General features: G+C 40.2%; 1 protein-coding gene across 2 annotated transcripts in view; it reads left to right on the top strand.

Moving 5' to 3' along the window:
- LOC112147840 overlaps positions 1-12,012 on the top strand; it is a 16,785-nt gene extending 4,773 nt beyond the window's left edge. For both annotated transcript variants that reach the window (XM_024274478.2, XM_024274477.2), the window contains exons 2-3: positions 2,307-10,152; positions 10,275-12,012. In XM_024274478.2, the coding sequence (XP_024130246.1) occupies positions 2,350-10,149 (7,800 nt within the window). In that variant the 5' untranslated portion in view covers positions 2,307-2,349 and the 3' untranslated portion in view covers positions 10,150-10,152; positions 10,275-12,012. The remainder of the gene's footprint in view (positions 1-2,306; positions 10,153-10,274) is intronic.

The following is a 12,012-nucleotide window of genomic DNA, read 5'->3' on the forward strand; positions in this document are numbered from 1 at the left end:
CTTTCATATGAAGACGCGGGCCGCAAATCATCATCCTGCGGGCCGCAGATGGCCCGCGGGCCGCGAGTTTGAGACCCCTGCTCTAAAGTGTCACCAGGTCTTTTCATGTTTAAAGCTCTAAGGGTGCACATGTTAAAACCTAAAATTAAATAATGACAATATTTGTCCATTTTAATAGAAGCTAATTTAAAGGCTTTGGTGGAATGCTTCTTCACAAAGGATTTTGTTTTGATATTTCAAATTGGTAATTTGTGAATTACCAACTGAAGAAGATCTAAAGTTATTTCAGTGCTGGCAATAAAATGGTCCACAAAAAAGACTCAGAATTCATAATTAATTTGTTTTTTTAGTGTTCCCAATGTAATATATGACTATATATATGGATATACTGTAGTTTACTCTGAAAGGCTGAAGAAAATCATGGTAGGGCCCCTTTAAACTCCCCCACCTAGATGTAGCAGGCTAAGAAAATGGATGGATGGAGTCAAAATAAAGTGCTTTTTTTGTTTTAACAGTAAAACATAAAGACTACTCCAGATTTTTAAAATGTGAGTTAGTGTGTAAAGTTCACCTTCCTACTAACAGGAGAGAAGATGATGCTGAGATATTTACTATTACTTGTATGAGGCCAATTTGATTTTATGTAAAACAAAAAAAAAACTTGATGTATTTCAATTCAGTTTAATTAAGTAAGCCTCTGAAAGACAAAAACTGATATAAAATAAAGCAGCGAGTGGCATGAGCTCACTTGCTAAACAGCCACTATCACCCCCCCCCCCCGCCCCCATTCTGTATATCTGGTCTGAGATGTATGTGAGAAATTGATTGAAAAAGCACTTTTTTCAAAATGGCGGCGTTTATGTTGGTTTTATCTCCATAGCAACCATTTTATGTTTTGTTTGCCTGAGGTCACCGAACAGATTGACGTTAGTTTCAGAAGAATCTGCAAAAGTAAATTTTTGGATTACCTGAGCAACGCAGGTTATTAGCTAACCACGCCCACATTCCTCATGTGTTCATATCCTATGTCATAATAATCATTAAAGCCTCAGCCTGGGATCTACATATTACATTTTCACAGTGATCCTTTCAAAAATGCGCTTGTAATATGAGTTTGCCACCTAAGCGGGTGCCATTTGAATATTCCCGAGTATGGAAATGACTGGAGAAAAAACCCATGGGTTGAATTTTTATCTTAGCTTGTAGTAAAATTGTTTTTGTGAAATATTCAAGATGGCGACCACTTCTAAACTTTAGGGGACGTGGTAGACCTGTGCTTGCAACTTGTGTGTGAAATTTTGAGAAAATAATGCAAACACAAAGTTCCTTTTCACAAACGTGAATATCGCCAAATCTTAGATTTTGAAACAAGATGACCATCAAACCATAGATCTGGTGGCCATCCCATAATAATTTCAAAAACTACCTTTGGATATCCCCGACAGCTACGTTTGTTTCGTTCCTGAATTCTGAATTTTTTTCAGCAAAAGATGTCTCTGCCGAGTCAGCAGTTTCTTTGCAAAGGTTTTTTGACCACCAGGGCCGGATTTTAAGGATTGCAGTTTTGTATGTTATATTGTTTTGTTCAGCTTGAGCCTCCAAACGTGTGAATACCCATTTTACGCAGTTCGGACAAAACTGTGTCGGTTGCAGCCTTGCCACGCGTACGCCATTCAAATTCTACAACTTCTAATTGCAACATTTTGCCTCAGTACGTTCCCATTTCTGCCGGAGGAAGGTACATAACAATTGATAAACCCGCATTGGAGGTATTTGTCTTTGTAGCTTGCACTGAAAGTGCCTTTTTTTTAAATATTCAAGATTATTTTTTTTTGGGCGGAAACGCTCGCCATGATGTCATCGTTTTGGAGGGGTTACGCGCACCATGCAGAATATTCATTTCCAATTTTCCCTAGGTGTGTGGAAATTTGGGGGACTTTTCAGTTTTCGCTCAAACTGACAGTAAGAAAGAAAAAGATGGAGAAGAAAAATTAAACAATGCAGAAACAATACAGCAGTTTTGTGGTTAGGATTGAGTGTGTCGTTTTGTGTATTTTGTGCTCTGCTACACACTGGTCATGTCTGCTTGGGCTTAGGCCCTTCCTTTGAGGCCTTTTTGGGGCTTTTTACATGTTTTCATCTTTTTGCAAAAATAATATGGCCCTTGGAGTTAGACTGCTGCTGGGGGCCATAATGATACAAAAAAATTGTTTAAAAATAAATTTGCAAAAGATAAGCAGTAATTGACTTTGAGTTACCATTAACTGTATCGTATATTTAAAATAAACAATTTCTTTTCTTTTCAGGAAAGCTCAAATTTCAACCTAACACCTGAATAACTCAGCAGAAATGGGGAATAAACCATCAGAATGTCACATGGGAGACGAACTGAGATGCCGCATTTGCTACAAAGTTCTCCCTCCGTGCACATCGTTTGATCATTTATACCAAGATACAGTTCGTGGACAATATGTACATGTGTTCAATGGAGGAGAATATTACAGACCAGTTGGGAAACATGGAATGTACAAGTGTAAAAACTGCTTCAATAAGGAAATCAATGACCAAGAAAGAGAGGAGAGAGAGAGAGAGAAGAGAGAAAGAGAGAAGAGAGAGAGAAAGGAGAGAGAAAGAGAGGAAGAACGACAGAGAAGAGAAAAGGCGCTAAATCAAAGACTGCAAGAATCTCAGCAACAAGCTAAGGAACAGTATGAACAACATCTGAGAACCAACATTTCAGAACAGGAGTCCAAAAGAAAAGTTCTGAAAGGACATTTGGATGAATTTGAGTCAGACGGAGACAGAGATGACCTCTTAGAGAGTCTCTCTCTGAAATGTGGATTTGAGGTTGCAGATCTCAGTCTGGATGAACTTTCCTCTGACCAGCTGGGAAAGATCCTGTCAGCTCTGGACAAACTCCTCTTTGAGGAATGGATTCCCGCTCTTCCATCACTCTCCACGCTGCAGCACGCCCAAGTCTACATCACAGAACTATGTGTGCTGTCAGTGGAAACAATAGAGGAAGAATCCCTACAAATGCTTTGTGACCACATGCAGTTCCTCGTAGGATCTATCAGCCAATCAGCATGCAGTGCTGCTGACAGTTTCCTGTTGACCCAGGCTCTGTATCTCACCATGATGCATTTCTTCACTGACAGCAACAGCTCTGACACAGATGCAGTCCTCATAGCCAAACAATGGGCTGAAGATGAGCTCTCAGCTGGTCTTCTTTTTCCTACAGAATTCCTCGGCATCCTCATATCATCCCTGCAGAATGCTGTTGAAAGAGAGTCTGTGTTCACTTTAAAGATGGAAATCAAAACCTTGAAGCTTCTGTTATCCACACTCATGGATCTAAACACCAAGGAAACACACTCAGAGTCCACTGGAATGGTCTTAAGACTTGTGAAAGAAAACCAGTGGACTCCAATGGAGGCTCTGAATCTGCTTCAAGGACTGTCACAGAAATGTGAGCAGGAAGCTTCCATAACTGGACTCCTGACACTGGTCAAAGTGTATGATGTATCCCCAGACTGGAGAGACGACTCTGGACGGTCTCTCACTGAAGCTATTGACTTTGCTGAAAACATCTATGAAGATTTCCCCAAAATTCTCAGAAAAAGTGATGAAAGAAATCTACTTGCTGCTCTTGCAGAGTTAAAATTGTCACAAAATCTAGACGATTCTATGATTGAAATGATAAAAAACATCACAAAAAATGTCTTAATGTACTCTGAACATCCAGAAAAACATTCAACATGCATGAAAGACTCAATAAAAAGTGGATCTCTGAGCACAGATGATCTACAGAGCTGTCTGTCTCTGCTGTGCAAAGCAGTTTTTGACTCCAAAGGCTGGTGGCCCTCAGTGAAGCACATGTTACAATGGTGTGTCATGCTGCTGAAGGAGAAGACTCAAGTGCCACAGCTGGTTGGTACAACAGCAGACCAGTGTGTGTTAGCTATGTATGCAGCTCTACAGGTCTGCCGAGGAAACAAACTGGACATTGTTCTGAACTCTGATATTCAATCAGACGAGCGGATGAAAGAGTGGTCTGGCTTTTATACCTCCCTTGGGATCTCCTTCAACACAAACAAGACAACAGAAACTTCCTCTCAGGAGGTTTATGAAGCTGACATAGTGTACGGCACATTCAGTGACTTTGTGTCCGACTACATTCAGCATTCAAAAGAGGTGATGGGAAAGGGGGTTCCTCAGCTTCCTCGTGGATTCCTGATTGAAGAACAAAGTCTCGATTCTTTGGAGAATCTTGATTTGTCAAAGCTAACAAGCAAAGATCTACTGATGTTTGGTGCTCAAGTTCTGCAAAACATCATGCAAAGGTATAAAAGTCTTGAAATGAAACCAAGAAAACAATGTGTGAAAGCTTTATTTCAAGTCCTTCACTCTAATATGAACAAAGATTTGAACACTGAAAGTCCAATCTCCAACATCTTGACAAAAGTTTCAGGACAGACGCTGCAGTCTAACGAGATCTTTATCCTGACGATTCTGGAGAATCTGGTTCGAGTCGTTTGTGGTGAAGCAGAAGCTGGAAGATGGTGTCTGGAGGATCTACTCAGCTGTGCAAGGCAAATCCAGGGTTTAAATGAAGAAACCAAACAGATTTTTGAGACAGTTTTGAACCTTAGCAGACATGCTTGGTCACCGGTTGAAACATTAAACCTACTTGGAGCATTAACTCAGCACCATTCCACTGAAGGCTGCACTTCCATCATGAAGGTTTTACACCTGTTGGAAACATACCAGGTTTCCTCCACATGGACTGATGACAGCAATCAAACTCTTCTTGATCTTTTAGGTTCTTATCAAACTAAGAACCTTATCCAGCACTTGGACAAGAGCCTGAAAGATGAAAAAAGCAAAACCATTGACATGCTTTTTGAGGAAATGCGTCAGATGAAAGATATTGATGAGCAAACACTGACTGACTCCTACAGTATTGTAAATCATGTCACAAACTTGATTCAAAGTGGTGAAATTAAAAAGTACAAAGATGTAGAGCGAGCAAAAACTCTGAGTCAGAGTATGGACAAAGAGAACCTTCAAGAGATCCTTGCAGTCTTATGCAGTGCTGTTCATCAGCACATGGCTGAGGGGAAGTGGTGGCCCAGAGCCACTCAGATGATTAGCTGGTGCCTCTTAGCCTTGTCTGACACTGGGAAGCTCCTGGAAATGGGCACTGGGGAGGGAAAGTCTTGTGTCATTGCGATGTTAGCAGTGCTGCGTGTGTTGAGAGGAGAAAAAGTTGATGTGGTCTCCAGCTCTTCAGTGTTGTGTCAAAGAGATGCAGAAGAATGGGGTAAATTCTTTAAGCACTTCGGCATTACGGTGGACACAAACACAAACAAGACTGAGGACAGTGAAAGAAAAGAATGCTACCAGAAGGATGTGATCTATGGAACTATTGAAACCTTTGCTGCAGATCATCTACGCCAGATATTTGAGATGAAGGATGTGAGGCCGGATCGTAAATATCAGTGCATCATCATTGATGAAGTGGACTCCCTGCTGCTTGACCAAGGGGTACAGCTGACCTACCTGTCCAGTCCCATGGTTTGCATGCAGCACCTCAACACTATTCTGGCCATGATCTGGGGTCATGTCCGTCAGTATGCCTATGTCTCCTCAGCACATCAGACATTTGTGCGAGGCCCCCCAGCTTCATTTTTCAAGGCCATTTTTGACTCAATCGACACAGAAGAAACTGAAATATCAGACCCAATGGATATTTTACGTATTGCTGAAGAAACCAACACTGTACCCAAGGGGTTTGCTGAGGACATCTACAAAAGTAAACCAGATGAACTTCGCAACAAACTGAAATCAGTGAGTCAAGTGGCAGTGGTTAACCTTTTTGAAGAACTGGAAAACTATGTTCCCTATGGCTTTACTGTTTATACTGTCAATGAGAAAGGATTGCTTTCTCTCAAAAAACTCAGCCCCTATGATAAAAACTCAATTCCAGAACTGACATTTCTTGTCATGAAGGAAGGGTTTTGTTGTCCTCTTTATGACTCTGAGGAAACTCTAATTTATCCAATAGCTGATCTGATCTCAGAGAAGATTCAGTACACCCCATGCACAAACAACAAAGACAAAATCAGGATTCCTGGATTCTTGAAGAAGTTGATAGAAACAAAAATGTCAGTGTGGACTCAGAATGCATTTCTGGCATTGCAACTGAGGGAAGGACGAGACTACGTTGTGGAAAACAAACAAGTTTGTCCAGTGGACTTCAGATCCACAGGGATCGTGGAACTAAATAAGAAATGGGGAGATGGTCTCCAGCAGTTTGTGGAGATTAAACACCAAATCAAACTCAGCACCATTTCAACTGTGACCAACTACATTTCCAACGTTGCCTTCTTTGAAAAGTACCATGGGAAGATCTATGGAACAACTGGAACTCTTGGCAGTGAAAAAGACATTCTGTTTCTGAAGAACCTTTACCCAAACCTAACTGCCTGCAAAATGCCAGCATTCAACAGAAAGAAGTTATTTGAAGTCCAAGGAATAGTGACAACCTCATCTGAAGAGTGGAAATCTGAAATAAAGAATGCGGTGATGGCTCAGATCTCCAAAAATTCATACAGGGATGGAAGAGCAGCTCTGATAATCTGTGAAACAATCAACAAAGCTAAAGAGATCCATGACGATCTGAAAAGCAGCGTCCCTGGTGAAATAATTCTCTACTGTCGGAGCGACAGAGACAGCTTGAGCAAAATAGAGAAAACACTTCTTCCTGGAGATGTCATAGTTGCCACAAACCTTGCCGGACGAGGAACGGACATAAAAGTTTCCAAAGACGTGAACAATAACGGGGGATTGTTTGTGATCCTCTCGTTCCTTTCAGAGAACACAAGAGTGGAACTTCAGGCTTTTGGACGAACGGCTCGCAAAGGCAAACCTGGATCTGCCCAGATCATCATGTCCACTGAACATCTTCAACAAGGTTTTAAGACAGGAACCTCTCTAGAGGAAGCTAAGAGTACAAGAGACACACTTGCAGAGGAAAGAATAAGTTGCATGATGAATGATGTCCATGAAATGAAATTAAGGGAAGAACTTTTCTCAGACTACTGCAACACGCTTCAAGAAGTTCACAAGATTACAGGTGAAGATGAAAAAAGTGTTGTGGTAGCTATCATGAATGAGTTCTGGGGCATTTGGCTGCAAACTAAATCAGAAGATATAGACCAGCTGAAGAGGGATGAACTGAAACAGAGTCTGAAGGTTGATTTGGCAGAGGCAAAAAGTCAGTCTGAAAATCAAGAATCCCCATGTTCCAGCATTTATCACTTTGTAAAGTTTGGAAATCTTGCACTTGATGACAAGAAATGGGACCTTGGAGTCAAACTGTTTCAAAAAGCCATGAACCAGGATGAAAGCTGGGCAGCAATTGCTTTCTACAATCATGCTTACTGTACGATCATGCAGAGGAAGGATAACTATCTCTCAAAGGCCAGAGAAGATCTGGAAAAAGCAGCAGAGTCCTTACAGTGCCTTAATGAGGAGTCTTGGATCTGTTTGCAGTTTGTGAAGATGGGTTCTGTTGAATCAGCCAAGAATGAACAAACAAGTCTTGAAAAGCAATTTACAACTCGATGCAACATGTATGAATTTTGGGGTAAAAACATATCTGAAGCCATTGAGAAGTTAGATGAGATCAAAGAGAAACATAGAAATGCTGTGGCCAAGAAATCTCCAGTTTTCTCTCTGGTTTCAAGTTCAGATGAAGAACTCCAAGTTGAAGCCTACAACCTCTACAACGGTGGTCTGCAGTATGCCTTTGCTGTTGAGCAAGAACCCTCTTATTGGGGAGCGTCTTTGGTGTTTTTTCTTGGAGTCTTACAGATTGTTGCTGGAGTTTTGCTTGCTGTATTCACTTGCGGAACACTGGCTCAAGTTGGCATTGGACTCATAACTGAAGGAATATCAGACTGCATCTATGGCATTGAGGCCCTAGTGACAGGAGAGTTCAGCTGGAAAGACTGGGCTATACAGAAAGCCATTTCCATTGGTGTGTCACTTCTTACAGCTGGAGTTGGCAAGTTGATTTCTAAAGGCTTCAAAGCTTGCAAAATGGCATTGAAAGGTTTAGGCAAAAAGCTCAAAGCACTTCCAAAGTTAATCTCCAAACAGGCTAAAGACAGTATGAGTGCTGTCACAACGACAAACTTAAGAAATGCTGTGAAACAGGTCAGTAAAAAAATAGGGAAAGACATTTTTTTTCAAGGACTTGGAAAAGCAGAGGAAGAAATAATGAAACAAATAATAAAGAGTATTAAAAATGATCTGACAAAGAGAATAACAAATGATGTTAAATCCAACTTGGAGAAAGACCCACTGAAATCTTTAGTAGATTCTACCGTACTACTACACCTGGTGGATACGGAACAACTTAAAGACCTCCTCAAAGATGAAAAAAGAAAAGGCAATCTCCTTGAAGTTTTCAAAAAATTAAGCAAAACCGCACTGCAGCCATTCTATGCAGACCTTAGTTGGCAGAACAAGCTCAACTCATCTCTTATCAAAGTAACGGACAGAGCTAAAGAGGAAGCCAAAGGAAAACTCCGGGTATTTCTTCAAGTCATTCAAGCTACACATTACTCTATACTAGCAGGAGAAGCCATTGCTGTAGTATCTACTATCTCCACAAAGTTCTTCTCGAATCTTCAAAAGCAGCTGGAAACATTCAAAGAAAATAAAAACATTCTGGAAAATGTGAAAGAAGAAGAGCTTTCAGCTTCAGACTCAGACATCTTGAAATCACTCAGGCAAGATATAGCCGATGCTATTTCTGAATTACTGGCTGATGCAATGGTGGAGGTTTTTCACCAGAAGTTCTCCGGTCACATCGTTTCTCTAGTACAAGATAAAGTGAATGGGGTTCTTGGAGAACAGATTCAAAAGGGCGTCAAGAAAATAGGAGAGAAGTTTAAAGCTGCTCACAAGCCCACTGCAGACATGACTGTTAATCCAGATACTCAACTCTCAAAGTCTTATGCAGAGAAGATCCAAAGCCCCAGCAGTGGGGGGACCATCCTTGATGTGAGAGTTCTGTCAGAGGCTACAAGAACCAGAGTTGTTATCCTGACAGAGAATGAAGATGGAAGTCTTACTACAATGCGGGAAGTGAACCCACGCAGCAAACCCTCTGATCAGACAGTAACACTGGTCTACAGACCAAAGAGTGACAAAAATCCTGATGGTCATTTTGATGCTTACATTGATAACAAGATAGTGATCAGTGACAGCAAAGGAAAGAACAGCCTGTTTTTGGCTTTGGCAAAAGCCAGGAAACCAACAGCCAATGAGGTGGAGATCTCACAAGAAGCTGATCACCTGCGATCTGTAGAAGCCAACACTTTACTCCAACATCCCAGTCAATGGGGATCGTTCATCAAGCACAAGCAGTGGGCTGAAAGACTCAGAGGTGGAGACTGGTACATGGCAGGGGAAGGTGGACCAAAGCAGATCATGAATAAAAACCAGACAACTCTTAAGGAACAAGTTGGAAAAATAAATTACTACATAAAATGGCAAAAACACTTCAAAACGAAACAAATCTTTAACACAGATCATCAACCTCCACTCAATAGTATCCTGGAAGCTCGGAAAATGAACCAGAACAGCAAATTAGCCAAAGCCATGCTTGAAGTTGGACCAAAGTCCTCAACCGTCGATCTAAATGCTGATGTGCAGAAACATGACGGCCTTCAACTTCAGAACGCTGGAGCACTCCAAGAAAAAGTTCAGAACTTTCCAGCATCAACACCTGAAAAACTCCCAACATTACTCGCCACTGCCATCAGCAGGGACGATGTGGACAGCACCTTCAAACTGATGGTCATTGGTGCAGCGGTGAGCTGTGATCATATCAGCGGTGGCAGCAACTTCAAGAGCTCTCAGAACCTGAAGAAGAGTAAAACCAGGCTGTCTAGCTTTGAAAAGAGAGTTCAAGAAAACAGCAGAAATATGGTGGACAAGTGGTTCCGCCTGCTTCAGGGTAAAGATGTCATGACCGAGGAACAGCTCAACAACATCACTGCTTGGATCAAAGACGAGGGATACAAGAACAAGAATGATCCTCACTGGAGCCACTTGTCCAGTTTTATACATTAGAAGGTAAGACTGTTTTTATATTCACGTCTAGGAAAAAAACTGTTGGTGGTGTTAAATTAGAAGAAAACAATTAGTACTTTCAAAAAGTACTTTCATGGTAAAATTATTCTGTGTTTACTTTACAGTGAGAACATCAGAGAGTTTCTCCATTGAAAGACAAGAATGAGAGCAGAGACTGGCTGTCGTCATCAAAGAACTTCTGTGGATGAACGTTTTAATCATTTATTTCTTTCTAGTAAATAAAACTCAATCTTAATGTTAGTTTTGGATCGCTTATAATCATGTTTTTTTCCATTTTAAAATACATTTATGATGTCAGAACTTCAATTATTCCTTTACACATAATATATAAATAAAATACTTGATTCTTCAATTAATTCAAGTAAGCAATTGTAAGATTTTATTTTAAATAATAATCATGTTATTTCCATCATTTTCTTTATCTCTGATATTTGATTTACAATAAGAAATTATAACAAAATCAAAACGTTTTCCCTTTGATAATAATATTAGTTTGAAACAAGCAAAATAATGAAACATGACTATGAATGGAATTCTGTTTTCTTTACTGTTCAGGTTAAGTCACAAAAACATTTTTGTTGTATAATTATGATAGGACATTTTGTCTTTGTTAGTTGATTTGCAGTTGTGTGAGATAAAAAAAACTTGATATTGATATAATTTTATAGTCTTTAAAGGAAATCTCTGCATTTTACTTTGTTTAGAGGGTGTTTTCATGAATCTGTCTGAAAACAAACTAACATTTTCTCTTTCAATTCTTATATTTTTAGTGTAGTTGTAGATTATAATCTTTGGGGAGTTTTCTCGGTTTTTGTTATTTGGGTTTTCTTGTATTTTATTGGGAAAATGTTTAAACAATTTTTTTTAACATTCCAGCATTTAGTCCAAACCATGCAGTTAGACAAGAAACTGTAAATGCTGTAAACTCAATCATTGCTTTTAATCTACTTTTTGAAATTCATAAAAATGTAAACCTGAAATGAGTTTTACAAACTGTTCTATGGTTGTCATACAGTTCATGTATTTTGTGTGGGAAGGTGATGGGAAAATAAATGTGACTTGATCCAATTGTCTTTTAAAAAATATATATAATAATAATAATAATAATAAAAACTGTTTATCTCTGTTAATGCAACGTGTGTGTCAAGAACAGGCAGACAGTTGGATCCAAGTGCAGCAGGTTTATTCGGCACAGACAGGGCAACAGGCGTGATGCACACAAAACTAAATCAGGGTCAGGCAGGGAGGGGTCAAACACCAGGATGAGGGCATCAGAGGAAAACCAGAGTAGTTAGGATCCAGGCGAGGGTCAGTCACGGCAAGGAGTATGTCACAGGCTGAGGCAGAACGGTGGTCAAAGACAGGCTGGGGTCGAGGCAGGCTTAAACAGGAACAGGACTTAAGAAGGTAACGCTCAGAAATGCAGGAGTACACCAAAACAAGACTTCGCACCTGAGCACAGCCGCCTCTTCATAAATGTTTGTGGTGATTGTTGAATGAGGGACAGCTGGTGAGGTCTGGCAACAGCAGACAGAGGCTTATGGGAAATGGAGTGAAGATGAGGCTCAGGAGAGTTTCAGAATTCAGGTGATGGCTCCCTCTGGTGGTCTGAGGGAAAAACAGACTGATTCATGATGGTATGTTTCTCTATTCAGTCACTGAAAATCCATGTGACTTATATAACTGATTATAGCTACAGAAAGAATTAAAGAATCTATTTTCTTATGGATGTGGAATTATGAGTGAACTTCAACTTTGGTATCATTGCCGTCCAATCAGAAGCCATGACAAAACTAATGATTTTTTTAAATAGACGTCTTAAAGGCCTCGTGGGGTGAAAAT

This window comes from Oryzias melastigma, linkage group LG17 (genome assembly GCF_002922805.2).
Source record: "Oryzias melastigma strain HK-1 linkage group LG17, ASM292280v2, whole genome shotgun sequence".
Taxonomy (NCBI): domain Eukaryota; kingdom Metazoa; phylum Chordata; class Actinopteri; order Beloniformes; family Adrianichthyidae; genus Oryzias; species Oryzias melastigma.